Source organism: Phyllostomus discolor, chromosome 13, assembly GCF_004126475.2.
Source record: "Phyllostomus discolor isolate MPI-MPIP mPhyDis1 chromosome 13, mPhyDis1.pri.v3, whole genome shotgun sequence".
In the NCBI taxonomy this organism is placed as follows: domain Eukaryota; kingdom Metazoa; phylum Chordata; class Mammalia; order Chiroptera; family Phyllostomidae; genus Phyllostomus; species Phyllostomus discolor.
Genome location: NC_040915.2, coordinates 12,315,093 through 12,340,786, shown reverse-complemented (window position 1 = coordinate 12,340,786; position 25,694 = coordinate 12,315,093). Strand labels below are relative to the sequence as shown.

Below are 25,694 nucleotides of genomic sequence, written 5' to 3'. Positions count from 1 at the left end.
TTTGGGGTCAACAGGGTCTGGGCTCCAATTTCAGCATGGCCCCTCTAGATGCATGGCCTTGGATTTGTCACTTCTCTCCGAGCCTTCATGTGTCTGTGGTAGAATAAAGATTACAGTAACCAACCACCTCCTCCTAGAAGGTGCTCAGCACAGAGCCTGCCACACAGCCAGATCCCAGGACTTGGGAAGTGTCAGCCCCATGTGTCTTGCCCAGGCCCAGCCACTCTCCTTGCTAATTGTCCCCTACCCAAGAAATGGAGCTCAGTTGGCTGGTGCTGGTGTCCCACCAGAGGAGGTGCACGTGGGGCGTTTCTGGGCGAAAGGGAGAAAATGGGAGGGGTGAGGTGTCGGTTCCCCATTGGTCTGGGCCAGGTGCTCTGGGGAGGCCCCCACCGCACACTCGTACATCTGCATCCTGACCACAGCCCATGCTCACCGAGCTGGCTCCACGAACCATGAGGCTGTCACTGCCACTGCTACTGCTGCTGCTGGGGGCCTGGGCTATCCCAGGGGGCCTCGGGGACAGTGCTCCACTCATGGCCACTGCCCCACAGCTGGATGATGAGGAGAAGTACTCAGCTCACATGCCTGCACACTTTCGCTGTGATGCCTGCAGGGCGGTGGCCTACCAGGTGAGTCCCTTGCTGGAGTGGTTCCCCTGTCCAGGCCTCCTCAAGCCAGACCCCTCCATCTACCTCAGATGCCACCACTTGCCTTTGATGCCCAAACCCCATGCCCAGCCATCCAGCCGGGCTCAGCCTTCCATGATATTGCCATCTTTGCCTCATCTGAACCTCCGTGCCTCAGTTTACACATTTGTCTGTCCAAAGGAGACCGGAAATCTGGGATACCCCGCAGTATCTCGAGGTCCCGGGGAGTCACCACCTTGTGGTCTCAGGCTCTTCCAGTTCCAGGCCCATGCTCCGGTCTGGACTCCTTCCTAAAATAAGACCGAGGAGCGCTGGTATATGTGTGCATGTGTTCTGAGTGCATGGATATACGAGTGTGAGTGTGTGTATGTCTGTGTTCACACACAAGCCTGTCAAGCCTACCTGAGTACCTCTGTGGGGTGTGGGGGTAGGGAAGGGACCTATAAGTACACGTGTCACTGAAGAATGGGCTGGGTTTTTTTTTTCTTTCTTTGTGGTTTAAAATAGCATGGGCTGATGGGCAGGTGTGCCCTGGGGGAGGGACCCTGTGCCCTGGTCTAAACTTCCACCTCAGTGTTTCCCACCCACCCACCCCATCCCAGGAAAGTGGATCCTGCCTCAACTGGTCCAGTCCCAGCTTTCAGGACCTGGGGGAGGACCCTGAGGCCTGCCTCACAGGTGCTTCCTGCTCCGAAGTCTCCCTTGCCACCTCATTCTCCCCCAGAGACCCAGGCTCCTGTTCTCTCCCCCCCACACTGAGTGGTCCCTAAGCCCTGACTCTCAGCTCCTCCTTGTTCCAGATGGAGCAACATCTGGCAAAGGCAGAGGCCAAGCTTCACACCCACGGGGGGCATCAGGAGCTGAGCGAGTCGGCTTACACAGATGTCCTGGACAAGAGCTGCTCCCAGGCCTGGCAGGAGTGAGTTGAAAGTTTGGTCCCTTCTTTCCTCCAGGAGCAGGACTTGGTGGGTGGAGGTCCCCACTCTCCCTCTCACACACACTCCACTAGGGCTCTGGTCAAGGTAGAGGGTCAGTTGGGACCAAGTCTGAGTCCTGGAGCTGGGAGCAAGTCGAAGGGTAGGTGCCCAAGCAACAAGGTCATAGGGCCAGGAGCTTCCACTCTCTGGTCCTCAGTTTTCCATCAGGGAGGTTCAGAATCTGGGCACTGAACTCAGCAAAGGTCCAGTGTGCCAGCTTCATGTACAGACAGGTACCCCACTGACCAGGCCCTCACTAATGCTGTGTCTCTCTCCTCCAGCTACGGGGTTCGAGAAGTGAACCAGGTGAAACGTCTCACGGGCCCAGGACTTAGCAATGGGCCAGAGCCACACATCAGTGTGATGATCACAGGGGGCCCCTGGCCCATCAGGTATGATGGGAGCAGGGAGGCAGGATGGAACCCTGGGAACCTTAGTCTGCCCCCTATGGGCTGGCAGAGTCTGACGCTCCCGTTGGGATCCCCTAGGCTCTCTGTGACATGTCTGCACTACCTGGGGGAGTTTGGAGAAGACCAGATCTATGAAGCCCACCAACAAGGCCAAGAGGCTCTGAAGGCATTGCTGTGTGGAGGCCCCAGGGGGGCCTGCTCAGAGGAGGTGCCAGTCACAAGGGCAGAGCTCTAGTCCAACTCCTCCTTCCCCTTGGGGTCAGCCCCTGAGGACAGCGGGGCTTCTTCTGGATCTGCCCTGACTCCTTTCTGCAGGCTGCTGGAGGGCAGGGAGGCCTTGCTCTTCTGGGCTGCCACTCTCCCTGCTCCTCCAGCTTTGGAGCGCTGGGGCCTGGGAGGGGTCAGGCCTTCCCCTGTGGACTCAAATAAAACCCAGGGACCTCGATTCTTTCTCTCTGCAAAATGTGCTTGAGGGGCTGGGAGGACAGAGGTTGGTGTTTCTGCTGATGTCCCCCTAGAGGGCCAAACACAGCTCCCATCGTCTTCCAGAGGCGAGCGAGGTCTGTTGTGTTTGGGAATGTCAATGAGCAAAGGCATATGGATCCGGTTATGCGAACGGTGAAACCCCAGCTCCACCATGAGAAGAAGAAAAACCGTGGAAAACTCCATAAGCAGGGCACCTTGTAGACACACCTACTGCAACCACTGGGTGCTATTGGGACCGCACCTGGAATGCCAGTCTCACTAGGTCTACGCCCAGCTGCTGCTCACTCTCTGACCCCAGCTGGCATGGTTGAGCCCTGGGTGCCTGCCTGAAAGAAGGTGGGGCAGGGTTATTGGAACGGGCTGGATTCAGCATCTCAGCTCGAAGTCCTGCTCTCCCCAGAAACTGTTCGGCCGTGGGGCTCTTCCCTTAGCAAACAGAGTCAAGGGTCCTGCCTGGGGCCTACCTGGGTCTGGGAACCTGGGGTCAGGTGATGTTACAACTTGCAGTTTCCTCAGTGGGTATCTCTCTGATCCTCCGAAGCCCTGGGAGGAAGACAGAACAGACACTAATCCCCAGGTGACAGATGAGGAAACGAAGGCGTAGGCAGCAAAAGAGGCTCAGGACAAGTCCCAGGCTGAGCAGTGGAAGGGTTGGGAGGGGATTGAGATTTGGGAGGTGGGGAAAGGTCATTCCTAGAGGAATAGGGGTACACCAAGCTCACCCTGGCTCTCCAGCTTCCCTGAGCTACACTGCAGCCCAGCCCCCTATAATTTATCCCCTGTTCCTGACCTGCCTGAGCTCCCTCATCCCTGACCCTCCCCCCAGAAGAGAACCCCTAGGCACCAGGATGGGAGCCAGGGCCCAAGGAACTGCTGAGTCATATTAGGCATGGAGTTGGGAGCCTGTGATGTGCCCTGTGTTCCTGTGGGGTCTGAGTCTGGGTGTCGTGAGTCCTTTGTGTGACTGTATCTGAGACCCTGCACAATTTCAAGGCCTTGTCTGTGTAGCTGAATTGTCTAGAGGACAGGGAGAGGTAGGGCTCTGCCTCCATGGCCCCCTGGGCAGTACTGGGGAGGAGAGGGTGGAAGGAAAGTGTTGAGGAGCAGCTCTGAAGCTTCAAACTGGTCAGACGACTTTGGGAACCTGGGAGCAGAAGCCAAGAAGGGAGAGAAGAGGGCAGTTGGACGGAGGAACAGCCTGGAGGCTGAACAGGCCCAGGACGGACTCAGGGCTGTCATGAAGCTGTTTCCCAGCTGGAGAGCGGTGCTGCCTGTGAGCCCTCGGGCCAGGGTCTGGCCATGGGCACAGCAACCCAGAAGTAGGTGGGCCCTAGGAGGGCTGGGGCCGGGGCGGCACTGTGGGGAGCAGAAGCTTAGACCTAGACCCTACCGGCTGGGGGGCCTTAGCCTCTCAGACACCAGGTCCCTCTCAGCCAGCTCCAGGCCCCACGGCCAGGCTGGGCTGGATCTGCCAGGAAGGAAAGACAGGCTGAGCCCAGGGCTGGCTTCGGGAGCTGTGTGACTTGCACTCACACGGCCCAGTTCTTAGGCCCCAGACTATCCAGTGCTCTGCTGTTGCTGTCTTAAAATTCGCAGTACTTTTGGAACTGCATTTTCATTTTTCACTGGGCCCTGACTTGGGGCACAGGCAAGGCAGGGCCAGGCTTGGCAGCTCCTTCTGTTGTATACCCCAGTGACCCTGAGGGGGTGAGCAGCGGTGGTGGGGAGGGTACTGTCTTATCATATTCAATTCGGCATAAATGCGGGAGCTTGGGCCAGCCTGAATTTTAGCAATCGTTTTCTGTCATCTTGCTACCTGTGTGGCCTTGATGGGATCACATCTCTTAATCTGCTTCCTGAGCTGTAAAAGAGGTTACCACTGCCTAGCGCCTGGGCTTAAACACAACACATAGATGTTGCCTGGCACACAGTTATTCCTCAATAATGAGAGTGGTTATGACGACAATGATTAACTTGATATTAATATTCAGATGGTAACATAACAATGGCTGTTTCTACTCTTTTTCCTGTTGCTTCATCCAGAGCTTGGTAAACTTCCAAACTGTCCACGCCTCACCTCCAATCTGGCCCCCTCTTGGAAAACAAGAACAGGTCTCATGTCCAGGCTTAGGTGCGGGTGGTGGATGCGGCAGAGGCTTGGGCAGCCTTCGCCACTCCCTGTGACCAGAGTTAATACATTACCTCCACATGGGTCCTGCTTTCGCAATCTTGATCAGAGCTGGGGATCTGGTTACAGATTTACTTTGAACAATGTCTGATATGTGGAGTAAAGTCCTCCTTGGCCTTTCTATAGCTATCCCCTCTTCTCCTCAGGAACTGCTCATACCTGTGTCCCAAAGATGAGGGCCCAGGAGGAACCCGAGGGCCAGACACAGGTGCTGGGGGATGGGTGGGAGCTGGGTAGGGGCAGGGTGGGGCGGGGGTTGGAGGGCTGCACAGGCCTTCTCCCTGGGAGGGCAGAGACAAAGCTTCTGATAAACTTGATTGAGCGACTGTCCCAGGCTCAGCATGACAATTGGGGGATGGGGAGGGGGTGGCAGTGGGGGTGAAGAAGACTTCAGCTTGAGGGCCAGTAGGGGCACAACCTACCCCTACCTTAAAATGACATCCCAAGGACCTCCAAAGGGCAGAGGTGGGGCCAGATTGGGCCCAAAAGGGCCTGTCCAGTCTCCAGCCCTCTTTCTTGGCCCCAGGACTTCTGATGTAGGGGCCCATTCCCTTCGTTAGAAGGCCTGGGTCCTGAGGGCTTCAGGGGCCTGCACAGTGGACTCGGCCTGCACAGAGCAGTGTCAGGTGGGGGCCTAGTAGTCAGGCCCAGGGACAACTGGGTGGATGGACCGGGATGCAGGTGAGGACCCCAGGCTTAGACCCCATTCTGAGGAGCTGGCAGGCCATTTAGGCACCTGACTGATTCTGGGCAGAACTGACTTTGCCAGTGTCCACCTCTCCGCCCTGAGTTACTTGCTTTCTGCTGTCCCCAGCATGAGGACCTGGGCCTAGCAGGGACCTCCACGAGGGACCCTCCCGTGTCCCTGCCCACAGAACCCAAGTTTGACATGCTGTACAAGATCGAGGATGTGCCGCCCTGGTACCTGTGCATCCTGCTGGGCTTCCAGGTGGGCTTCCCCTATGGGTCTCCCCACTGCACACTCCCCAGGATCCCTGCCCCCTCCTTGGCTACCAAGGTTATCTTGGGTAACAGGAAGAGAAACCTAAGGTCAGCAACAGTGACCATCAGCAAGCAGGGGTGGGGAAGAGGCTTATGGTGCCCAAGAGAGGATTAACCCCCTGGGAGCAAGTGTCACCTGCCGGGTGGGGTGTCAGTGACAGGGAAGAGGGCCTGCTCCACATAAGATGCAGGAATAACTTGGGGGCAGATTAGGAATCCCCAGAGGTGAGCAGCAACCCTCTGGGAATTCCCTGTGGGAGTGGCCACTCTGGGCAGGTGTGTTTCCTAGGGCAGCATAGCTTCAGGCCCAATGAGGCTGGCTTGAGAACTGTTATGGGTCCCTGTTTCTCTCTAAGCCCTGTGGGCCTCATGCACACCCCCTCGACCCCTAGCATTACCTGACATGCTTCAGCGGCACCATCGCCGTGCCCTTCCTCCTGGCTGAGGCGCTGTGTGTGGGCCGTGACCAGCATGTGGTCAGCCAGCTCATTGGCACCATCTTCACCTGCGTGGGCATCACCACCCTCATCCAGACCACACTGGGCATCCGGTGAGCTGCCCCACTCCCACACAGACACACAGCACGAGCAGGTGGTCTCTCTCAGAGGACTCAAGGGACAAAGAAAGCTGGATTTGCCCACACCTGCTACTTCTTCTCCCAGGCACAGCCTTACAGCCAGGCAGCTGGGGTCCTACCCAGGCACCTGGCACTCCTCAAGGACTAGGAGTCTGTGTTTTTAATGGGATGTGCCTTAGCTGGACAAGGACCAGCCCTGGTGCCTGCTCACCAAGCTGATTAAGCCCTATTCAGGGTAAAGAGGACCACCTGCTTCCCTGCTTCAAGGGCTTGTGCAGGCCTCTTCAATAGTCTGTCTTCCTGGGGGCCCCACCCCCTTGTCACAACCCTAGGCCCAGGTGGCCAAAACATCGTTGGTTGTGTGGTGAGAAGAGGGAGGAAGGGTGTGAGTGGAGCTTGGATGCAAGAACTAAGCTGTCCACTTCTCGGCATGCGGCCCCTCACAGTGCAGGAACTGGTGTTGAGAAAGAAAGGGGACAGACAGGCTGTGGGCCAGGGGCTCCATTTGTTTTCCTCCCTGGTTTCCCAAGATGTTATAGAGTCCTGCCTGGGGCCTCAGTGACTGCCCTCTGCTATGCCCCTGCCCTTGTCCCTCTGTCTGTGTCCCTTTGTGTCACTCTTTCTCTCCCCCTCTCTCTGGTGTCCCTCTCCCCCGGCCTCAACTGTCTTTATGTCCCACCCCCACCCTCCCCCACTCTTACTGTTCTGTGCTTCCCCTTCCAGGCTGCCGCTGTTCCAGGCTAGTGCCTTTGCATTTCTGATCCCAGCCAAAGCCATCCTGGCCTTGGAGAGATGGAAATGTCCCCCAGAAGGTGAGCACACTTCTGGGGTCTGTGCTGGAGAGTTGGGGGACTAGAAGCCTGAGGTCTGGGAGACTGTCCCGAGTTCAGACACTGGGATGCACTCATGGCAGCACCTTCTCTCCCTATGTTTCTGTTCCCTGTTCACATGTATTTGTCCCCATCTCTGCCCCCAGAGGAGATCTATGGTAACTGGAGTCTGCCTCTGAACACCTCTCATATCTGGCACCCACGAATACGAGAGGTGGGTTCCCACGTGGAGTAAAAAGGACCTGGACCTGAGGAGGGGGCTAGATGGGAGTAAGGGCTATGCTGAATTAGGAGGTAGCCCAGAGGCCTTTTTTTTTTTTTTTTTTAAATGTAGAGGTCATGGCTTCTACATAGTAACTTATAGTTGATCTTTGCTCTTCCAGGTTCAGGGTGCAATCATGGTGTCCAGCATGGTGGAAGTGGTGATCGGGCTGATGGGGCTGCCTGGAGCCCTGCTCAGCTACATTGGGCCTCTCACGGTCACCCCCACCATTGCCCTTATTGGCCTCTCTGTCTTCCAAGCTGCTGGTGACCGAGCTGGTTCGCACTGGGGCATCTCAGCTTGGTGAGCAGACACCAGGACTGATCCTTGTCCAGCCCCAGCCCATTTGCCGCCTACCTTTTCTTCCCCCTTAGTCCTGTCTCCTGTCCCCAGCCTGTCCTACAAGCCATCTCTTTTTGTGCCTCTGCCCCCAGCTCCATTCTCCTGATCATCCTCTTCTCCCAGTACCTGCGCAACCTCACCTTCCTGCTGCCTATCTACCGCTGGGGCAAGGGCCTCAGTCTCCTCCGCGTTCAGATCTTCAAGATGTTTCCTGTGAGGAATTGGCAGGCAGCTGGGGCTGGGACTGGGGCGGGGCTGGACTTGTGTCCAGGGCCAAAGTAGGGGACAAGGGCTGGAATAGCAGGGGAACAAGAGCTAGAGCAGAGACTAGGTCCCAGACAGGGACTGGAGCAGGTGATGGGGGCTGGGATCTAGGGCTGGGGCAAAGGCTGGGGTTGGGGTTAGGGCTAGGGCTAGGGCTGAGGTAGAGGCTGGTTAGCCTGGAACAAGATCTCTAGGGCCCTCAGTGTGCGCCTCGTCCTTCCCCACTTCAGATTGTGCTGGCCATTATGACCATGTGGTTGCTCTGCTACGTCCTGACCCTGACAGATGTGCTGCCCACAGACCCTACAGCCTATGGCTTCCAGGCACGGACGGACGCCCGAGGGAACATCATGTCTATTGCACCCTGGATCCGAATCCCCTACCCCTGTGAGCAACCCTACCTGGGCCCCTCTGCTTCCAACTCAGACAATCTGTTAGGCTCCTGCTGATCCCAATCCAGCTGATGATAAAACTAGCATTAGCCACACATGTATCGTGTGCCAGGCAGAGTGGTTTAACTCAGATGAAGCCTTACTGCCGAGCTTTGTGACTGAGTGATCCCACCTAAGTTCCCACACCTCTGCAGCTTCCACTCCAGCTTGAGATCCCTTTATCCTCACCCCCCAACTACCTCACCTACCTCCTAGCCCATCCAGGGGCACTGCTCTTGTCTCCCCTCAACCCAGGTCAGTGGGGCTTGCCTACGGTGACTGCAGCTGCTGTCCTGGGAATGTTCAGTGCCACACTGGCGGGTATCATTGAATCCATTGGCGATTACTATGCTTGTGCCCGCCTGGCTGGTGCACCACCCCCTCCGGTACATGCTATCAATAGGTATGCCCATCTGTGCTCCCCAATATCTGATCCCTTCTGAGGCCACTCAGGAAGCAAACATAGTAATAGGGTTGAGTCCCAAAAATGTAGACTTGGGCAAGTCACTGATACTCTCCAGACTTCATTCTCATTTACGAAATGGGATGGATGTTCTCATCTCTTACTTACTCTGAGTATTTGTGAGGAGTTGAGGAGATAATGAATTCAAGGGATACTACAGTCATTGACAACCTTCCATGTACATAGCCCTTGCGGTGAGTTCTTTTATACATTCTGCCAATGACTCTGTGACATAGGTACCCTTAGTGTCCCCATTTTACAGGTGAGGAAATTGAAACCCAGAATCGCCTAAGGGAGTGAGTGCCAGAGCACTGGGACTAGTGCTCCGACCGGAGCTCCTGGCTCCCACACCTACCTTTGGCATGGAGTGGGGAGTCTACTACAGATAGTTGGCAGCTTTCACAGAAGGCGAGCATCCCAGCCAGGGTCATGGGGCAGAGCTTGGACCAAATCCCCCCATGCTCCATTTCTTTACAGGGGCATCTTCACGGAAGGCATCTGCTGCATTATCGCAGGGCTGTTGGGCACAGGCAACGGGTCCACCTCGTCCAGCCCCAACATTGGCGTGCTGGGGATTACCAAGGTACTTTGCTGAACAAGAGCAGCACAGAGCTCCACCCACTTTATTTGCTGCAGGCCTCTCCCCAGGCGGGTCTCAGCTTTGGCCTTGCCCCAGGCAGTTTTTGAAAGACTTTGAGCTGCATCCAGCCCTGACGCATTTGTGCGTCATCACAGGTCCCACCCACCGTGCCCCGCCCAGAACTCACCCCTGGATTATACAGCCCCGCCCTCTGACTCCCTGGCAGGTGGGCAGCCGGCGCGTGGTGCAGTACGGTGCGGGCATCATGCTGCTCCTGGGCACCATTGGCAAATTCACAGCCCTCTTTGCTTCGCTCCCTGACCCCATCCTGGGTGGCATGTTCTGCACCCTCTTCGGTGAGTGTTGCGCACGCGTGGATCCCAGGTAGCAGCGCGGTGGTGGAGTGGTGGAGCGCACCCAGCCCGCACAATGCCTCCAGAGGTTCTCCTGCGCCCTCAGGTATGATTACCGCTGTGGGGCTGTCCAACCTGCAGTTCGTGGACATGAACTCCTCCCGCAACCTCTTCGTACTTGGATTTTCCATGTTCTTCGGGCTTACACTGCCAAATTACCTGGAGTCTAACCCTGGCGCCATCAAAACAGGTGCCTGAACGTCACTGGGGGAGGGGGAGGTGTGGAGGGCCAGCCTCTGAGCACAGCTCCCTCCCTCAAACGCTCCACGCAGCTACAGCAATAAATCAGCTGGACTCTGGATGCTAATCAGCAGCTGAGAAGCTAATTAATTAACAAGTGTCCTTTACTAAGACAATTTCTGTGGACAGGTATTGAGCTTTACATATGCTCAATTTAACAACTCCATGAGACAGATACTGTTATCATGTCCATGTCACAGTGGAGGGAAGTGAGGCTTAAATGATTTGTCCCAAGACAAGTAGCAACTAGCAAAACTGTGATGTGAATCCAAGGGTGGGAGAGGCAGAGGTGCAGATAAGCTTGAAGGTCAGGGTTTGTGCGGTTCTACTTCCAACCTGCTCAAGAAAGTCAGGCTGCACAAGTAGAAGTCCCTGAGGTCTGTTCTCTAGATGGGGCCATGACACCCATTAGCCCCTGGCCTATTCCACAGGCAGTGCTGAAGCGGACCAGATTCTGACTGTGCTGCTGACCACGGAGATGTTCGTGGGTGGGTGCCTTGCTTTCATATTGGACAACACCGTGCCAGGTATGGGTCAGCCCTGGGAAGAAAAACAGAACGAGGCTGGGCTCATTTGCACTCCAACAGATGGTCCCTGAACCAGAGCTGTGATCTGGTCCAATGAAATGTAAGCCCTGCAGCAGGAAGAAGCAGGAACAGATGGGCTGGTGGAGTGCCCTCTAGTTGGAGGAAGAGACCACTGGCCAGAGGCACAGACATGCCTCACAGGTCTTGAAGAGGGCAGGGCTGGGAGAGTAATTCCAGGGCTCTTATCTTTTCTTCACTTCTGGATAGGCACCAGGGTGAGGGTTATCCTTTGGGTGCTTTTGCTTTGTTAGGAGAGACAGCAACACAGCACCGGTTTATTTGAAAAACCCACTCCAAATATGCCAGCAACCTGCAACAGTAGGTACTCAGAAGACCCCTAACTTTTCTCTTTGCTATTTTTGCAGGGATTGTGGATACTTAGTGGGGGTTCCACAGAACCCTCCTAGACCACATTTATGTGCCCAGCAATTATTTAAAACTAAATGTCACCAGATGCCTTAACTAGTAACAAGCATTGTTAACATTTATCAAACATCTTCTATGGGTCAGGCATGGAGCTGTGTCATCCTTGAAAACTCCTGTGAGGCAGAAACTATCAAGTGACTCACCAAAGGTCACAACTTCTGCAGATTTCTAATTTTGCAAATCTTGCATATTAACAAAGTCCATCTGACGCTATCTATGGCCTATGTCCCAGTCATTTTACCACACCACCTTTGCTGGAGGGTTTCAGGGGGACTGAGAGATCTGGAAAAGCTCCACAGAGACTGGAGTAAAGGCGGCATCACTCCTGGGAGATTAGAAATGGGAGTAACAGGATGGCCCCCTACCTCCTGCCACTTGACAGCTTGAACAGGGCTGCAGACCTCCACTTGCTTTTCCCTCTCTCTCAAGGTACGAGTTGAGTCTGGCTACACACAGCTGGTGGGTTGGAGTGTGGGCAAGGAAGAGCCAAAAACTCCCTGGCACTTTTAGGGATTTTAGACAGTATCAGATAATGAAGGAGCTCTTGGTAGCAGCTATTCCTTGGATCATGGTACCCACCTCCCCCCATTTAGAGGAAGCTGGGCTGGGGAGAAAATCAGAAGCCTCAATGCCTAGGGGATCTGGGGACACGGAGGGCATCAGGCATGCAGCTATGAACTGAGGGGCTTCTCCGTGACTTGGGTAGCTGGATTAAGCTCACCAGTTGTTAAGTCTCAGACTGCCTCGTGGAGTTCCTCACATCCTCATCCTTCAATCCAACTGTCCATCAGCAACCACCCCTGCCAGGGGATCATATATTATGCCACATAATCTTCAAGAGTCCTTCAATACACACTGGTGAGGAAGCTGAAGCTCAGAGTGGTGAAATCACTTGCTTAAGGTCATACAATCCGGATTCCAACCCAGATCTTGCTAGCTCAGAACTCAAGTCCTTACTAGCTTTCTTTTGTGGGATGGGAACACTTTGCTGATATATCACTTTGCATTTGCTTTCTCCATCCATCCATAACCCAACCTTAGAGGGACAATCAATTTAGTTCACAAAATGCTAGAGGAGTTTACCAGCTTGGCCTTTGGTTAGACACTAAAAGGGATGTGCAAAAGAAAAAGTGTTTAAGTCTCTGAGGAGCTCTTAGCACAAGGCAGGATGTAAAACTGAGCTTAAAGCAGTAAGGTCAATAGGACTAGGCCGGAGTCATCTGGAGGGTTTCCTGGATGAGATTGGTGGGGCTCGGAATGAAAGGGACTTGGAGAATCAGAGGCCTTGCAGGCAGGGAGGGAGGGATACAAGAGGTGGGTAAGGGAATTCTGGGCCAGCTGTCGTGTCCTGGCAGTGGTGATGGGGCAATCAGACAACAGAGCTGTGCGCCACACCAACAGCTCTTCCCTTCCACTTTTCCCACTTGTGCGGCCAGGCCCAACTCAGAGTACCTCCTCCAAGTAGTCTTCCCTGAAGACCTGAGCTCTCCCTCAGTGCCCTCTCTTCTGGCTCTGGGACTCATTTCATGTGCACCGCTCATGGGTTTTCAGGCTGGACTGCCAGCATATGGAAATCTCCCTCTTACCAATAGATTTATACTGTGCCACAGTCTTCATCCACCAGCTGCTTTGTGAAAACCTCAGAGAGCTCATGCACCCCTCTCCCACTTTGTAGGGCAAATTCCCCTAGTTGTAAAAAATCCTTACCACCACTACCAAAGATTTTACCGTATTTCTGGACCATAAGACACACACAGGTTTTAGAGGAAAATAGGAAAAAAATTTGAAAAAAAATGTGGTAAAATATTTAATAACATAAATAATATAACATTTCACCAATGTAAACGTAAACAGAACTCAACAGCAGCATTAACAACCATTACTCCTCCCAAATGGGGAGGGGGTGTGTGTCTTATAGTCCAAAAACATGGTACTTAGCTTGACTTTCTGAGGTTGCATTATAGAAACAAGAGTTTATTTTCCAAATACAAAATCATATGAATACTGATTATAGTGTTTCAATACACACCAACCTGTCCCCACAGCAGAGTCTGGGTACTTTTTGGTCCCCAACAGCCCAGCACACATTTGCCCCATATTCAAGGTGCAGGATGACAATTACTTAAACTTTTTCCCAGTCTCTTCATGATAAAATTTTGTGTAATAGTGCCTTCAGGTATATTTTGAAGAAATAAGATAATGAAGTTAAAGCACTTAGCACAGAACCTGGCACACTGCAGATACACAATAGACACTAATTATAACCTGTATCCTTTAGGGTTCCCTAGAACTCTGGCCAAGTCAGGAGCTGAAAAATTATGAATTCAACCCTTTTTAGAACCAGAGATACTTGAGAATCAAGACACTCATTCCAGAACTACATGGGAAGGGGAGGTGGCTGATAGTGGCTGGCCCTTGTAAGTGACCCCACTGTCCTTTTGCAGGGAGCCCAGAAGAACGAGGGCTGGTCCAGTGGAAAGCTGGGGCCCATGCCAACAGTGAGATGTCTATCAGTCTCAAGAGCTATGACTTCCCCATTGGAATGAACATGGTAAAAAGGTTTGCCTTTCTGAAATACATCCCTATCTGCCCAGTCTTCAAAGGATTTTCTTCAAGATCAGAAGATCAGCTTCCAGTTCCAGAAAATAGAGAGACTGAGCCTGTCTGCACCAAAGTCTGAAAAATTAGGTAAGGTAGGGTGTGTTAGTCTATGGCTTTGGTGAGAGGGTTGAAAAATCACACTTCTTCTGCTTTAACCAAAGAAATACCAAACCACTCAGTTTCCATTTTTGTGGTCTATTTGGGTGTCCTCAAGGGGAAGGTAAACTGGATAAAAAGTCAATATATGGATTTTAAGTGGAATTACTTAACAATTTTATAGTGAGAATGGAACTTCCCAACTGGTGTGGGCTAGTAGGACATTACAAGTATGCTGCAGTACTGATCCCTTCAGCCTTCTGGGTACCTGGGCAGAAGCTGGGTCAACTGGAAGCCAAGTGACATAACTCTAGCCACCTGCAGTCAGCCTCATCTCTGAACTCCAGTATGCTAAACAAATAACACTTTATGACGTGGAAAAGGCTAAGAAATGATATAGCACAAGAACCAAAAAAATCCTCTCATGTGCCTTGTTTTAATAATGGTCATAAAAAAAACAGGGTGACTTACTTTAGTTACCCTGGGGTGACCATCTGTCCCAAGGACTTCAAAATGAAGTAGTGGTGCTCTAAAACTTTCCATCTCTACCTGTAATGCAGATACCTGGCTCTCTAATAATTAAACATCAAAGTAGTTTTAATGTGCACGGTCCCTAAGAAAAGTTCCAACAAAATGAGAGCTCAGCCTAGGTGACTACTCAATAGTAATAACAACGTCTTATTTGAGAGAGAGGGAGAGGGAGAGAAACACCAATGTGTGGTTGCCTCTTGTGCACCCACCACTGGGGACCTGGCCCACAATCCAGGCATGTACCCTGACTGGGAATATAACCAGTGACTGTTTGGCTCACAGGCCGGCACTCAGTCTACTGAGCCACACCAGCCAGGGCATAACAACAATAATTTAAATAGAATTTTCTATGTGCCAGAGACTGTCTAAGTGCTTGATGTATATTAACTAATCACATAATCCTGAGATAAATACTGTTATTACTGCCATTTTAAAGAGGCAGAAGCGATCATAAAAAGGTCGAATGCCTTGTCCAAAATCACTGGATTCACATGAAGTCTGGCTAGTGTCTGCTTTCTCTCTCCTTTTAAGGTTTTATTTATTTGTTTAGAGAGGGGAAAGGAGGGAGAAAGAGAGGGACAGAAACACTGATGCATGAGAGAAACATTGATCGGTTCCATCCATTGCCTCTTGCATGCCCTCCACTGGGAAACCTGTCCCGCAACCCAGGCATATGCCCTGACTGGGAATTGAACTGGTGACCTTTCAGTTTGCAGGCTGGCACTAAGCCACACCAGCCAGGGCTGGTCTTTGCTCTTAATCATTAGTTTACAATGCCTAAGTTTATAATCTCCAAGAATACTGCACTATGATCATTTGGCAGGATATGGAAATATTTCTGAGCTGAGAAAGGATCTATAAGCCAGCAGTGCTACTTGTGGTACTGAGCTCTTAGGTAACAAAAAGGACTGGTTGTATCATGGCTCCAAAAAGAACAAGAACCATGGCAGGATCATCTCTACTTCAGCGTTTCTTTAAAAACCTACCTGATTATTAGTTTGTTACAATAGCTATTAAAAACCACCGGGGCATAGGTGCTCACACCCAGCTATCTCCCAGGAAGAATCTGAAACAGAACTGATTACATAGCTTTCCTAATCCTGACCCCCAACAAGCTCAAGGAAAGCACAGAGGACATTATTAACAGCTGAGTAGGGTCATGAGGAAGAAGTGTATGTAAAACCAGGAAATTGCTAGTTGATTGACAGACTATATCCTAAATTAAGATTTGCTATAAATAGCCCTGGCTGGTGTGGCTCAATGGATTGAATGCAAGCCTATGAACCAGGGGGTCACGGGTTCAATTCCCAGTCAGGGCACATGCCTGGGTTGTGGTGGGGGCTGTGCAAGAGGCAGCCACACATTGGTGTTTCTTTCTCTTTCTCCCTCCCTCCCTTCCCTCCTCTCTAAAAAAAAAATGTGCCATAAATATATTATAAATAAGCTTGTGACGGGGAAAAAGTGGTATCAAAATAGCAAACCAGTCCAGTTAGACCAGCAATGGCGTGTGAAGGGAAAAAGCCAATGAAGGTTATAGTCAAGTCAGGTCAAGTTTCTTAACATGGATATCCTACAATTGTTCTCACATTGTAGCCTGAGATCAGTGTGGCTTACAGAAGGGGCTTTGGGCTTCATTTTACTGTTGTACTTTAGAAAGATACTTAGATAGCAAGGTGTCTGACACAATGGGATCTAATAGTCTAGTCTGTTCTCTCAGCAAATCTTGCCAGCCGAGTTATCCTGAGGGACTGAGCCCACAACTAAGTGAGTATCACCACTGGAAAGTCTGCATTCAGTACCAAGAAACACAACCATCAGCTTAGTTCTACTATTATTTATTTTTTTAAATATTTTTGAAAAAATATAATTTTTTTACAATATTTTCAACTTAAACACTATTCACACTGAACACGTATGGCAGCTTAACCTACCCAAATATGAAGTTTAAGAAGCCAAAACTGTTCTAGCTTAGTTAAAAGAAAAGTTGTGCTGCAGACTATTGTAGTGATGGTTAACAAAGCAAGGAAAAGCACCACTCAAATCATATGTTATAATTTCTGTGTTCAATTGGATTAAGGGTTGGTCAAATGTTAGACTTTACAAAGGGGTAGCTACAATGAGAATTGCAGGAGATGCAGCTCTCAAATTACATACTTCCTTAGATATATTTTGACATGATAACATAGCACAAAAGCCAATACTAGTTCTAATCTGATCACTACCTCAGGAACTGAAGACGGATGTGTCTACAATGAATTATTTCAAATTAACAACATTCCTCAGAAGATTCTTTTTGATTGGGACAAATACAAATTTAAGTCTGAACTGAGAAATTTGCCTAGCAACTAGAACTTAATTTAAATTTACTCACTTAAAAAAAGCTTAGACAGTAATAAGTGTTAGTTAATCCTAAGGGACCAGTTTAGTCTCAAAAAAAGACAATTCACTAAGTTAAAGGTCATTAATCTGGTGCTTTGTCACAACTTGACTGGTGCTTCTTTCCTTGCTGTCTTCACATCAAGCATGGGGCCAATTCTGTTTTTTCAGTAAATGTTTGACAGCTTTTTACTTAATAACAGTCTCAGCACTTTTATTAAGCATGCAAGACTAACAAAACTTTGGCAATGCATAAGTGTAACACAGTGACAAGAGAGCTTTTACAATTAAGTCTTCTAATACTGCCTTCACAGTGTGGAAATTGTGCTACATCCACCAAAAGAGGGCCCCGTCTACTCAAATATTTCAGTACTTCACCCCAGGAACAAACTCCTTTGCATTTGGGTTCAGATTGCTCTTGACCTGGAAAATAAGTACATAAAAAAGCAAGTTCATTAACAGATGGCTTCATATACTCAGAAGCATTCAACCCACATGTACATGCAAAACACCTTCCAAAAAATACTAAACAAAAGCAAGAACTGAGATCAATAAACCCCAAAAAACCTGTGGCTGGGAAGGCAGGAACCAAATGTAAGGTATATGCATTATCAAATTTTATCAACTTTCTAAAGTAGGAATGGAAATTAAATTTGCTGAAGTGTAACTAGATACCCACTAACTTCACATAGACTAAGAAAGTATCACAGAGCCCTGGCTGGCATAGCTCAGTGGATCGAGCGCGGGCTTTGAACCAAAGCGTAGCAGGTTCGATTCCCAGTCAGGCCACATGCCTGGGTTGTAGGCCATGGCCCCCAGCAACCGCACATTGATGTTTCTCTCCCTCTCTCCCCTCTCTAAAAATAAATAAATAAAATCTGAAAAAAAAAAAAAAAAAAAAAAAAAAAAAAAAAAAAAGTATCACAGAACAAGGAATTTTGTTCCTTTAACTATATTTGACTTTCTTTAAACTTTCTTGTAAAAATATGTATTTTAAAGATTTTATTTATTTATTTTTAGGCATAGGGGAAGGGAGAAAGAGAGGGACAGAAACACCAATGTGTGGTGGCTTCTTACTCCCTTCCCCTGCCTGGGACCTGGCCTGAAACCTGGGCATGTGCCCTGACTGGGAACTGAACTGGAGGCCCTTTGGTTCACAGGCTGGCACTCAGTCCACTGAGCCGCACCAGACAGGGCTATCATAAGAATATTAAATAAGTGCTGAAATGATTAAAGTGATTGGGGAATTGTTTATAGATTAATTTTACTTTATGATATTCATTGAAAATGTGGAGTTGTCTTTCTACAATTGCTGTATTCTAATTCCCACAGGAAGCATGGTATATAATAGGAAAACCACATGGGGAGTCAGAAGACCTAAACTGGAACCCCAGCTATGCCCCTAACTAACTTCCCATGTGAGCTTGGCAAAGTCGCTCTCTCTCCGGGACTCCATTTTTCAATCAGTTAGGGGAAGAATGGGCCAAAGTCTCTGAGAGCCTTAGAGATTTGTACATTATTCTGTATCTCTGAATCTTTACTTTCCTAAGCAAATGTGTCAGCATATAGGGAACACCTAGAACATTTCCTCTACCACATCTTGGAATGCAAGTTGAAAAAGATGAAAAGAAATCAGAATGGATTCCAGGGCCGGACATGTAGGCACGCTGGAAAACTTTTATACTGATTCTAAGCCCCCTATGTCACTTACTTTAAGACCAAACCACATTAAACAACATGTTGGAGCAATAATTTAATTTTAGTTTCATAATTTATATACAACCATTTCCTTGCATGGGACATAGTCTTCCTTCTCTCAAGGGAAATATATATATAAACGTGTGAGGTTTAAATAAAAAGCAGTATTCTTGAATGTGCAATCTTTTGGTATAAGCAACCTTAAATAATCAAATTGAACAAACCAGTTTCTAGACAATGGATTTCTACTGGTTCCAGATTAGAGTTATACATTATCCCCAGCAAAGGGCTTAACTCATCAGAGCAACCAGGGTTATTTCGGGAGTAACTAATGTAGCATAAGCAAGCATATCCCAACAGACTATTCAGATCTCATACCTCCTCAAAAGGGTCATTTACTGTAACAAAGACTATACCAAAATTCAAATTTCAGTGTTCTCTATACAGCCCTTTAGAAGAATGGTTTCCAAGTAGCTGATAGGGGAGGTTGGTAGTATCTTCTGGGAGTGCTTTTTTTTTTTTTTTTTTTAAATGTGGCATTAAAAAATTATTTCTTTTTAGAGAGAGGGGAAGGGAAGGAAAAGGAGAGGGAGAGAAACATTAATGTATGGTTGCCTCTCTCACACCCCATACTGTAGACCTGGCCAGGAACCCTGGGATATGCCCTGACTGGGAATGGAAACAGCGACCCTTTGGTTTGCAGGTCAGCACTGAATTCACTGAGCCACCAGCCAGGGCTGGGAGTTCTTTTAAAAAAAATAAACATGTCTAGATGATTGATTCTGCAATTCTGGGATGTAGCTGAGGACTCTTTGTTTTGTTTTTAATACTTCATAAGTAATTATGATGTACAGCCAGGTTAGGAAGTCACAGCACAGTGAACAGAAGACAGTTTCAAGAAATACTTCAGAATATAGGGGTATAGGGGTAAATTTCAGAGACCTTGCAGAAGCAAATAGATATTATCAATAAGGACAGAAAGGTTAACTTTCTGACTTTAAATTATTTTATCTTATTTTTAGTGAAGAATTCATTAGGTTCTACTCTAGTACTGATGTCTAGTTATGACAATTCCTAAAAATACTTTTTATAACAAATATACCATCAGCAGTGAGACACTGAGAATAACTAAAGATGCAAATAAGCATTTTTAAGCTCTCTTCTGCCAAAAGCTTAATAGATATCGTTATTAAATCCCAGTTTCAAAAGGAGGCAAGGTTAACTCAATGAAAATCCTGGAGTTCCTGAATTCAGGGGGGAAAGATTTCCAAAATTTTACATTTCAGATAAAAATTTGTGAATTTCATCAAACTTTTAAGACAAAATTAAAGAACAAAACCTCTCCATCAAGGTACTTCTATATAGGCAGGTCACACGGACATACTGTGTACTTCTTTTGGATTTGCTTTAAGTCATTTACACATCCTAGGGCAAAAGTTATCAAAACTAAAAGCAGTGGCAATAAGTCTGTTAGTAATCTCAGACTAACTCCAGAGTGTTGCCAGAAGTCACTCCATGTCATAAGTGAGACTGAGAGGCCTCTGCTTCCATAGTAAAAAGCAGTACAATTTCAGAAGGGGAAGAGATGTAGAACTCTTCTTAAACAGATGGTTGCTGGCTTTTCCACTTATGGAAAAAATGAGCTAGGTTCTAAAAAGATGAAAAATAACTTTTTACCACAAGATCTTCCAGAGAAGAGCCATCACTGATAACAAGGTCATTAAATTGGTCTTGGATTTGGTCCATAGTTTGTGGAAGATCTCGAGCTGGAATAAACCATTCATGTTCTTCTTCCTCTTCCAGCATTTCTTGGAAACAGCGTTCAATAAACTCCTCTTCCCATAACTCCTCTTCTATCTGGATTTATAATAAATAAAGGATAATTTATAGCATACTTGGTAAAATATCACTAGAACAGCGTGAAATATCTTGAACTATTTAAAAGCACAATATCACACTTCCTCTTCTGTGCTAAGGAAGAAAAATGTTTACCTCATTAATACCTGGGAAGATCTGTTTAGGGTTTTGCTATGTCTTATCTTAAAAGAACATACTTTTTCCCATTGACAGTGGAGAGGAAGAAGTAACAAATAAAGGAGTATTCTCACTGAGGAATGCATGTCAGAATTACCTATTATACTTTACAACTACATAAACCCTAAACCTACTCAAAATGACTGAAATAACAACAACAACAACAACAACAAAAACACCTTTAGAGGGTAGGGCAGGGCAAGGGTAGTTACAAATAAACAATCAAAACTCCATCTGATTATTATTATTTTTTAAGATTTTGTTTATTTATTTTTAGAGAGGGGGGAAAGGAGGGAGAAACAGAGGGAGAGAAACATCAATGTGTGGTTGCCTCTCACATGGCCCCATCTGGGGACCTGGCCCACAACTCAGGCCTGTGCCCTGACTGGGAATCAAACTGGTGACCCTTTGGTTCGCAGCCCGCGCTCCATCCACTGAGCTACACCAGCAAGGGCTGCAACTGATTCTTAGCGAAATAAGACTACATTGTCTTGTTGTTTTAGATTTATTTATTTTCAGAGAGAGGAGGAGCGAGGGAGGGAGGGAGAAGGAAGGAAGGGAGGAAGGAAGGGAGGGAGGGAGGGAGGGAGGGAGGGAGGGAGGGTGAAACATCAATGTGCAAGAGAAACATTGATCAGTTTATCAGTTGCCTCTCACACACCTCCAACCAGGGACCTGGCCCACAACCCAGGCATGTGCCCTGACCGGGAATCTAACCAAGACCTTTTGGTTTGCAGGACAACACCCAAGCCCCTGAACCACACCAATCATCAGGGCAAGACTACATTGCATTTTTATTTTCGTTTTCTAAATTTAAAAACAAAACAAAACAAAAAAGCGCACACACATTTACTGATTCTAGAGAGAGAAAGAAAGGGAAGAGAAGAGAAACATTAATGTGAGAGAAATGCTGATTGATTGCCTCCCACATGGACCCCAATCAGGGACCAAACCTACAACCTAGGTGTGTACCCTGACCAGGAATTGAACCCGGCGACCTTTCGGTCTACGGGAGGATGCTCCAACCAAATGAGCCACTCGGCAGGACCACACCAACAGGGCAAGACTACATTATTCTACTCTTGAATATCCATCATCAGATATGACAAAATCAAGCTGGCTACTTGAGACAGTATTTATCAATGTAAAAGAGTTCTCTAACCCTAGTAGCTATGAGTGTCTGCTCCTGAATCCTATTCTCTTTACTTTCATTGCAATAAAGCAATATGATTGTTTCAAGGCAGTGGTTTCCACACCGAATTGCTCACTGGAACCATCTGGGAACTCTAAAAAAACAAGTTTCCCAGGCTACGCCCTAGTCTACTTGAATCAGAATCTCTGGGGCGGAACCCTGAAAAAAACCTCACTAACGTGGTAGTAATCAGCATCCAGATAATGCAGGAGTGGTGGCATATAAATCCACATATTTCACAGATAAGGGAACAGATAAAAAACATTCAAAGAACTAGGTACATTATTTGAGGGCTGTAGTGGGTACAAGAAAAGAAAGAAAAGAAAAGAACATGTTTGTACTCAAAACTAACTTGTCTGTTAAATTCCTCTTCATTTTCCATCCACATGTACTCTGCAAATGGATTGTCATCTTCATGAGAATGACCATTAATAATCACATCTTCATTGATGATGCTTGGGCTAGTACTGCTGCGACTTGGATCTTTCATGGTTGGAGTTAGTTGTCGTTTTTAACCTTAAAAGAAAAAAAAATAGGGTTAATTTAGTCATTTTTTCTTAGTAAGCATTTATTATCACCAGGCACCAGACACAGTTAGGTGTTAGATGCACACGATATATTAATGCACATGATAAATCAAGCGACTGGAAAGCTTCATTTCCCCCCAAATGATTTCAATGTTTATGAAATAGCCCAGAAAAACCTAAATCTATCAGCTAATAGTCAAAGTAATCAATTGCTTATGTAAATGGAGTACCCACACAATCCAATGTCATTATTTATTTTTAAAAGATTTTATTTATTTATTTTAGACAGAGGGAAAGGGAGGGAGAGAGGGAGAAAAACATCCATGTGTGGTGGCCTCTCACATACCCCCTACTGGGGACCTGGCCAGCAACCCAGGAAAGTGCCCTAGACTGGGAATTGAACCAGTGACCCTTTGGTTTGAGGGCTAGCACTCAATCCACTGAGCCACACCAGCCAGGGCAAAACTAACACATTTTTTAATAACCTTTTAGTTCCTCAGTCCCTAGATCTCATAGCCCACTCTACAGTTGATAGTTTTTCCCTTAGTAACATGGGTTTGAACTGTACAGGTTCAAATTTACATTTTTTTTTTTCAGTTTACTACAGTTCAACTGGACAGTGCAGTTCAAAGCTGTTGTTCAAGAGTCAAATCCAAGCCCTGGCTAGCGTAGCTCAGTGGATTGAGCGCGGGTTGCGAACCAAAGTGTCGCAGGTTCGATTCCCAGTCAGGGTACATGCCCAGGTTGCAGGCCACGGCCCCCAGCGGCCACACATGTCTCTGTCTCTCTCTCCCCCTCCCTCCCTTCCCTCTCTAGAAATAAATAAATAAATATTTTTAAAAAATCTTTAAAGAATGAGTAATTTTCTTTAGAGGAACTTATGCTTTTTAGTCAAAACATCAAAATAAAGAGTTTATTAATTAAAGTTTAATGATAAATAAAAATATCAAAGATATCCATGATCTGTTTTCTGTCTTGCTGGCTTTCACAGCGCCTCAAGTTCCTAACCCAAATCATGTTGTCTTTCTATCCACATCCTAGCACATACATAAATCTCAGAGTTTGTATGTGTGTGTGTATATATATACACACACACGATAACTGGGACAGATGTTCTCAGTAATTTATACTAGTTTGGGAACCTTTTAACTAAAAATGTCAATGCTATTTGTTAGTATTCAGAATTTGTGAATAATAATGAAAAGCTATTATAAATTGGGGTGTCTTTGAATGTAGTTTAATGATTGGTTCATACAACGAGTAAACAAAGTCCCATCCTCTTGCAAAGCAGGGTTAGCTTCTGCTTTTCATTATGTTTGAGATGGATCTAAAATGTAATTCATGTAAAGATGAACATGTAAATATTTGGTTGCTGACATAAGAATGAGTAATTTTCAGCCCTGAGAGGGAAGGGAGGGAGAAAGAGAGAGACAGAGAGAGAAACATCAATATGCGGTTGCTGGGGGCCGTGGCCTGCAATCCAGGTATGTGGCCTGACTGGGAATCGAACCTGCGACACTTTAGTTTGCAGCCCGTGCTCAATCCACTGAGCTACGCCAGCCAGGGCTGAAAATTACTCATTCTTATGTCAGCAACCAAATATTTACATGTTCATCTTTACATGAATTACATTTTAGATCCATCTCAAACATAATGAAAAGCAGAAGCTAACCCTGCTTTGCAAGAGGATGGGACTTTGTTTACTCGTTGTATGAACCAATCATTAAACTACATTCAAAGACACCCCAATTTATAATAGCTTTTCATTATTATTTTCCTAACATGCATCCTATCCCAACATGTACCCATTAAATCCTAGCTTTCAAAGACGAAAATAATAACAAGTGACTTATATCGCAATGAAAAACAGCAAAAATCATGTTTAGCAGAGTATAATCAATATTCAAACAGAACTGAATAGTTAAGTGGCAACTGTGTATGTGAGACATGTCCATTTAGAAATAGTTTTGTTTTAAAATTTGCTTTCAGGTGACTAAAGTAAATCTCTATATAAATGCAAACACTTAAAAAAAATAAAAGTGTATGCCATGCATTTTATGAACACAAGTTTTTGTAAAACAATGAAATATCTGCTTCAGCAAATTCTATAGTCTGGGAATCCCAAGGGGTTCCTTCCTCCTTATACGATACTAACCAGTACAAAATATAAACAGTGCTTAGTAAAAAGGACCCAATCCCTACATTTGACAAAGTCCCGGGCCAGCTTTTTGCCTGCCTGCATGTCATCAAACAACCTGTGGTTCTGCTCAAGATCCCAGTGAAGAGAGTCTATGAAGTCTAAGTAAATGGAATTACTTTGTCATGCAGTATTTGGGAAACAAATCATAACTGAAGCTAAAAGAATGAACTGGAGCCTGGACACTAATCTTATACTTTAGATAGTTAAAGGAAAAAAAAAAAAAAAACTGTTGGCCAGTTAAGTGAAAGTCAGAGGGGTAAGGATCATTTATTTTCAGAATATTGAGAGACATACAATTACTGAACTCAAAATGTTCTAATATAAGGCAATATACTGGGTTTTTAAGTTTCTTCTATGACCTGTTCTTGACCCTTCCTGGACCACACTCTTTACAGTGCTTCCTTTTTTTGTGTTTGCTATTTAAAAAATACTGAATATATAGTTCAAACACCGTAAGGTTTACAATTTTAAAAGATAAAATCGTAAAGTGATTGGCCTATGTTCAAATATAAAGCTACATGTAATAGTAGCCAATGCTGCCTAGGGCAAGAAATAACAGTTGGAACAAACAACAAATAAAAGTGAAAAGCCGGCCCTGGCTGGCGTAGCTCAGTGGATTGAGCGTGGGCTGCGAACCACAGTGTCGCAGGTTTGATCCCCAGTCAGGGTACATGCCTGGGTTGCAGGCCAGGACCCCCAGCAAACGCACATTGATGTCCCCCCCCCCCCTTTCTCTCCCTCTCCCTCTCTTCCCTCTCCGAAAATAAATAAAATCTTAAAAAAAAAAAAAAAAGTGAAAAGCCTAGGAGGAAAGCAGATGCTTTGGGGAAAGACCTGGGATGACCCTACAATCTCACCTCTGGATGACCTTCATGTTCTGCACATAAAATGGAAGCTAAGAAAGAGTTGCAATCTGTCTAAGTGTTGAAAGTATGCCTCAACATATACACAAGAGTCCATCTGCAAAGACTGGGAGGGTTTTGTTTTTGGTTTACAGGTATTTAAGGAAATCTCTTTTAAAAACATTTTATTTATTTTATTTTTAGAGATGGGGGAGAGAGAAAGGGAGAGAAACATCAAGGTGTGGTTGCCTCTCATGCACCCCCTTACTGGGGACCTGGCCTGCAACCCAAGCATGTGCCCTGACTGGGAATTGAACCAGCAACCCTTTGGTTCACAGGCCAGCACTCAACCCACTGAACTACATCAGCCAGGGCAGGAAATCTCTTTTAAATAACCAGTGGATCACTAAGCTAATGGAACAGTGACTTCATTGGCCACAGACACAAAAGACGGTGGAGTTTTACAAAA

General features: G+C 47.2%; 3 protein-coding genes across 8 annotated transcripts in view; 2 read left to right on the top strand and 1 right to left on the bottom strand.

Annotated features, from left to right (window-relative positions):
* The first annotated feature begins 397 nt into the window (after positions 1-397).
* Positions 398-2,500, top strand: MZB1 (marginal zone B and B1 cell specific protein). Its single transcript, XM_028528599.2, has 4 exons — positions 398-632; positions 1,451-1,569; positions 1,909-2,019; positions 2,116-2,500. The coding sequence occupies exons 1-4, from the start codon at positions 429-431 to the stop codon at positions 2,270-2,272; spliced, it is 591 nt and encodes a 196-aa protein (XP_028384400.1). The 5' UTR covers positions 398-428; the 3' UTR covers positions 2,273-2,500.
* A 1,167-nt stretch (positions 2,501-3,667) lies between these two features.
* Positions 3,668-18,947, top strand: SLC23A1 (solute carrier family 23 member 1). 5 transcript variants are annotated; one of them, XM_036014757.1, is made up of 17 exons: positions 3,671-3,842; positions 4,858-4,919; positions 5,526-5,660; positions 6,106-6,263; positions 7,014-7,102; positions 7,267-7,334; positions 7,504-7,685; positions 7,817-7,937; positions 8,219-8,375; positions 8,675-8,822; positions 9,360-9,465; positions 9,689-9,818; positions 9,922-10,065; positions 10,547-10,642; positions 13,573-13,812; positions 15,756-15,763; positions 18,063-18,947. In XM_036014757.1, the coding sequence occupies exons 1-15, from the start codon at positions 3,761-3,763 to the stop codon at positions 13,806-13,808; spliced, it is 1,914 nt and encodes a 637-aa protein (XP_035870650.1). In that variant the 5' UTR covers positions 3,671-3,760; the 3' UTR covers positions 13,809-13,812; positions 15,756-15,763; positions 18,063-18,947. The 5 variants fall into 5 exon arrangements, with proteins under 5 accessions (XP_035870651.1, XP_035870650.1, XP_035870649.1 ...); XM_036014756.1 differs by lacking the exons at positions 15,756-15,763; positions 18,063-18,947 and adding an exon at positions 14,010-14,429 and having other exon boundaries at positions 13,573-13,816; XM_028528859.2 differs by lacking the exon at positions 15,756-15,763 and having other exon boundaries at positions 3,672-3,842; positions 13,573-13,815; positions 18,058-18,947.
* PAIP2 (poly(A) binding protein interacting protein 2) overlaps positions 16,176-25,694 on the bottom strand; it is a 25,647-nt gene continuing 16,128 nt past the window's right edge. For both annotated transcript variants that reach the window (XM_028527561.2, XM_028527562.2), the window contains 3 exons: positions 22,009-22,172; positions 20,108-20,287; positions 16,176-17,155 (listed from right to left, as the gene is read on the bottom strand). In XM_028527561.2, coding sequence (XP_028383362.1) covers positions 17,099-17,155; positions 20,108-20,287; positions 22,009-22,146 — 375 coding nt within the window. In that variant the 5' untranslated portion in view covers positions 22,147-22,172 and the 3' untranslated portion in view covers positions 16,176-17,098. The remainder of the gene's footprint in view (positions 17,156-20,107; positions 20,288-22,008; positions 22,173-25,694) is intronic.